Here is a 5,637-nt window from a genome sequence, read left to right as displayed (position 1 = left end):
CGGCGAGACACGCACGCCCGCGGCACGTAGGTCCACGGCGGCGGAGCAAGCAGCTGCCTCGGGCTTGGCACGGCCGGAGCAAGCAGTTGCCTCTCACCAACATCCTAGAGGCCGTGCTTGTGGACGGAGTGACGTGTCCCACTCCAGCCGCAGGCGTCGCGATAGCACCGCCCACCAACTTTCAGGGCCAGCACGCCGCGGGCCCAAGTGTCATGCAACGCGAACGAGGCGTCTAGACGTGGCCTCCATCTCCTGTTGTTCTCCAGCAGAGCACGCCAACTCCCAGCCGCACCGCCATTCATTCATCTCACCCACCGATCTGCGGGCCCAGAGATGCCGCGGACCCGCATGTCATGCAACGCGAACGAGCCGTGTAGACTGGGGATCCATCCGCAGCAGGCCTGCACGCCACACCAACCAGCCACACCACCGGGCTGCCCACCCCGTGCCCGATGACCCGCGGGTCCCGTGCCGTCCATGGCCCCGCGCGTCATACGAGCCCAGGCATGGATGGGCGTCGCGTGCGAGGGACTTCCTGGAGACCCGGCAAGTTGGCCTCGGGGGCAGTGAGCTGTCGTGGGGCTCACACGCGAGGCGTGCCACGACGCGGCACGTGGCGAGTGATGCGCCGGCCTGCGCACACACGTACCCCCTGGTCCCCACGCGGACCTGCTGCAGCTTTAAAAGCGGATGCCAGAGACGTGTCGTTGCTGCATAGGCCCCCGCGCGACACCTGTGGACCCCGGAGCCTGTTGTTCTAGGAGACAGGGCGGACCGCGCGCTCGCCGTGCTCTGCAACTTCATGGCGGCCTGCCCCGAGGGCCGCCGCGCGGTGAGCCACGCCCCCGACGCGGTGCCGTCCCTCGTCGACGTGCTCAACTAGGTCGACGAGCCCGGGTACCAGGAGAAGGTGGCCTACGTGCTCATGGTCCTGGCGCACCGGAGCTACGGTGACCGCGCGGCCATGGCCGAGGCCGTCGCCTCGTCCGCGCTCCTAGAGCTCACGCTCGTGGGCACAGCACTCGCGCAGAAGCGCGCGTCCAGGATCCTAGAGATCCTCCGTGCCGACAAGGGCAAGCAGGTCGTGGACGACGTCTCAGGCGTCGTGGCGACGGTGTCGGCGCCGCAGGAGCGCAGGTGCTGCGGGGAGGAGTCGGTGGACGGGGAGTTCGACGACGCCGGCATGAGCGCCGAGAAGAGCGTCGTGCGGCAGCTGGTTCAGTAGAGCCTGTAGAGCAACATGTGGCGCATCGTCTGGCGCGCGCGGCTACCGCAGGACTTCGCTCCGGCATCGACCCAGAACCTCAAGGCACTCACTGCCTCCTCCACCTCCAAGAGCCTGCCGTTCTAGGAGACCATGCTAGCATCACGACGAGCGGCGGGATGGCGCCGAGCATCGCGAGCATCTCCCTGGCGCCGACGTCGTCCTTGGCCTTCCTCCGCACGGCCTTGGCCGCCTCGACGCGGGACATGCAACCTTCGCCGCCTCCGCCGCCGTCCTGGAGCGCCCCGACCACGCCCTTCAGCTCCTCGAACGCCTCCACCTTCCTGGCAGCCGCGACGTCCGCCGCCTCAGCCTCAGCCTCGTCGCTGCACTCGGACGGCTCCTCGGCCCTGAGCAGCTCCGCGAGCCTGTCCGACCTCGGCCTCAGCCTCGGCATCAGCTGAGGCGTCCGGTACGCTGTCCGTCCACGGCAGGAGGAACCGCAGGGGCGGCGGGAGCAACCGGGGACATCGACGTCCAGCAGCAGCAGCAGCCGGCGCAGCGGCAGCCCAGTCCGCTGTCTTTCACCAAGACGTCGACGTGCATGCATCATGCATGCGTCTGTGCGGCGTCCACGTGGACCCGAAGGTGCCATGTCGGTTAAAAAATTGAGACAAAAGGGATATGGGTTAGGAATGCGCTACTAATAAAGATTATGGACCCAAAAACCCACTTTCAGAGTTGATGGACCTAAGTGAAACTAGAGCGCAAGTTGATGGACCATCCATGCATTTAACTCTTTTTGTTACCTCCGCAAAAATCAGATAAGGATAGCCCACTCACTTGATAGAGATGCCTGTTGAAAATCATGGAAGTGTTACGTACTCCCTCCGTCCTGAGATACAGTGTATTCTGGTATTTAGATTTTGTCCTCAAATATAGTATGTTCGGAGAACAAAAAGATAATGCTTACTTAAATGAAAATACAAGATTACTTTGTACAAGGAAAATAACTCATGTACTTGCCATATTCTGTATAAGGAGACTAAGAGTTCACACATTAGGAAGGTGAGTGAGGGGTACATGCGTCTATTGTACTCTCCCTTATTTTGTCTTAGAATGACCATAATGTATTATATTTCAGGACGGATGGAGTAAGGCATAAAATTTGAAGACAGGGAACTTTTAACATTATATGGTCATAAGGGGAAAAAGTAAGTTTGACAGTGACATACGGGGAAGTCCCATTAGATCTTTTCTATACCAGCATGTTTGCAGCTTGCTTGAACTCCACCTCCTAGTTCGGTAGCCACGCCTACTTCTGCGTATAGAAATCCTTCTTATGGTGTACTTTGGTTTCATGATAAATCGATTTTTGAAGCTGTGATAAGTCAAACTATTAATAAAACTTACAGAAAAGAAGACCAAACTTAAAATGTCAATTCTCTTTTCTATAGGCTTGGTCAAAATTAAAATAGTTTGATTTATTAAAAAAAACTCTAAAAATTTATTATTTTGGGAGTTGTTGACAACCAAAATTATCCAAGGGAGTTCAATCCAAGAAAACCGGCTAGACCGAGTTTGTTAAAGTTGTCAAAATGCATAATGGATTTCAACATTATTATATTCCTCTCATCGAAGTGCTAGAAAAGCATAAATACACATCTAATTTGGAGTTTGGATGAGGAAGTTATGGCTTCTAAAAAGTTTCACCCCCATAAAAGCCGGCTAGTTTGGGCTTCATAGACTAGTACAAATTTAGAGTCATGTTTTGATATGATCTATAATAGGTTTTCAACTTCCACGGCATAAGACCACCCCACCCTGTATATATAAAGGGTCACAGCCGATTGAGTCGAGGACTACAATCGAACCAAATCAATCTACAACCTTACTTTCATTATGTCTTCTCTTTTACCCTACTTTCCCAACCCTAACTTGTTGTTCATCTCTCTTGATCCGATGATCAAGGGCAGCGTGCTAGGGTGGCTGACTGACCTAGGGAAAACCTGCTGATGTCCTCGCCCTAATAGGGTCCCTCCCAGGTGAGAGTTTCGATGGTCTCTTTGCTACTTTACCTAGAAACTAGCCATTCTTCATCGAATAAGTGCGATAGTTACCCGTTGCTGGTTTGTACGTAAGCCTAGCCTCTCTTTACTGTGAAAGCGTGATAGTTACTCTTCCCAAACGGAATCTAAGAAAACCCACATGCGGCTGTGTGGTCTACCTTGAGGGCGTCTTGAACTTATGTAACCAGTCTTACAAAAAAGAAGAAAGTGCCTTGTAAAGCTAGACCACGAGAATACAAGCCTATAAAAGAGAAGAAATGAGAAAAAGATTATTGTAAAGAAGATCTCTTGAATAGAGCAAGACGAATCCGTTCTTATGGTTGTGAAGCTCCAGATGGGCAACCTTGATGCGTCAAATTTGTTGTTCCACTATCTTTGGTGATATCCTTCTATGGCCTAAGCTAGCAGCCCAAACTTGGTTGTTGTCCAAGATTGAGATATTTTGGTGTATATATGTCTACAATGCTCTTTAGAGATAAACTTGAGATGTAATCCAACGGCCTAATAGTGGAAGTGATTTTGTTTCCTTTGTCTAGTGGATTTTACTGTGATTTGAGATTTTCTGATAAAAACCTACTCCCTCCGTCCCCAAATAAATTAATTCCTAGAATCCATGCCGGTCAAACTTTTTTAAGTTTGGCTAACTTTATAGAAAAGAGCAACATCTATGACATAAAATAAGCACATTATGAAAATATATTCTATGGTATATCTAATGATACTAATTTTATACCATAAATCTTGATGTTTTTTCTATAAATTCGGTCAAAATTTTAAAAAAATTAACTTAAGGTAATTCTAGGAATCTATTTATTTAGGGATAGAGAGAGTAGTGTCTTAGGTAGATGTGTTGTTGATGCCTATATATTTCCATATATGTGTGTTGCATATGCTTTATTCCTCATGAATAGGCTGAGATGGGGCCGATTTTAGATGTTACTAAAATTGATTGCTTCCGTTGTCGGTTGTCACTAACACTACTGGAATCCTCCTGTTTTCCTAGGGCCAAAAACCCTAGGGAAAGGCACAGGTACCCTAGGTGATTTGTCAGGATTGCTCCTAGGGATCGATTTCACGGGAACCTGAGAAGTGCCCTAGGGTTGCACGAGAAAACCCTAGGGAAACTGTCTTCCCTAGGGTAATTTTAACCCTAGGGAAATCTGCGGACATGACATTTCATTGCCCACGTGTAAAGGTCATTTCCCTAGGGGGTTGAGTTTTATAGGGAACATACAATACGCAGATCATACCATGAATAAACAATATATATTTGAAATCAAATTTTGAATCCAAATACAAATTTAATTATAGCACAGTACACATGCATTGTTTCCATCAGAATTTAACATTCATCAATCCATATTGATTTAAGTTTCAATATCTCATTAGAGGCATTAACACAAACACCACTTGTGCCATCAAAATGACCAAACTGAACTACAACACAGGTGCATATTGCAACCTGGTAGCTGTAGGCAGCGAGCAGCTTTGCTGCACAGCGCAACCAAAATAATCAGATGCGATCAGACCAACATCATAGTAGGTTCCAATACAACATGTCAAAGCAATGGAAATTCATCGTCATCTTCAGGAGAGTATGTACCTCCACCACTTGTGGCATTCACACGACAACGATAGCCTATGTTTCCTCTGGAGTTTCCATTCCAACAGATGATCCAAGTGTACCAATACCAACCTGCTATGCAATTAAACAAATGAAAATGCAACTAGATAAGCATAACTGTTAAGATTCCATTCACTACTTATCTCTATATGTCCATCATTTGTCACATGCAAGTTCTGTACTGGGAGTTTTTGAGCTACTATTTTGTGATGTTATTTGGTTTTGTATGTTTTATTTTAGCTCACCATTGCATAAGGCACTTGACAAAGAAAAATACTAGTGCATCACCACATCACCCTTTTGAGAAAAAATGATTTTTTTTTCTGAAAAAGAAGATAGCAGCTACCATGCACTCACTGGAGGAACTTCACATAAATATCAGAGGGCACCAACACTCCAACAGTGGTAAAATAAGTGGAGTCACAGTGTTTAAGCATGGACTAATTATAAAGTTCAGAGAATATGCCAATTTAAGGGAGCAGCAGGTCACACACAACTAGTTGATGATACTATTCCCTTTCTGAAAAAGATGATAGCAGTTACGTTGTTATTTTTTTTAGATGAGCAGTACTAAGTATTAAGTGCCAACCATAAAAGGTCCAAAAAAAGCCATAATGATCATCAGACGTACATTGTTTAGAGAGAGTTTGGACTTGATGAAGCCACGTATGCTGGAGGCGGTGGAGGAGGAGCTGGGGGAGAAGGAACTGCAGTGGCAGGCATTCCAGTGTGGGAAGCAA

The 5,637-nt window shown here is 48.2% G+C and overlaps 1 protein-coding gene across 1 annotated transcript; it reads left to right on the top strand.

The window, feature by feature from the left end:
• Positions 1–925: 925 nt before the first annotated feature.
• LOC136529936 (uncharacterized) lies at positions 926–1,225 on the top strand. The gene has a single exon (XM_066522985.1). It carries the CDS (start codon positions 926–928, stop codon positions 1,223–1,225), a length of 300 nt encoding a protein of 99 aa, XP_066379082.1.
• Positions 1,226–5,637: the final 4,412 nt, after the last annotated feature.

The sequence above is a fragment of the Miscanthus floridulus genome, chromosome 19, assembly GCF_019320115.1.
Source record: "Miscanthus floridulus cultivar M001 chromosome 19, ASM1932011v1, whole genome shotgun sequence".
In the NCBI taxonomy this organism is placed as follows: Eukaryota; Viridiplantae; Streptophyta; class Magnoliopsida; order Poales; family Poaceae; genus Miscanthus; species Miscanthus floridulus.
The sequence above is the reverse complement of the archived record's forward strand: the minus strand, read 5'-3'. Positions and strand labels throughout refer to the sequence as shown.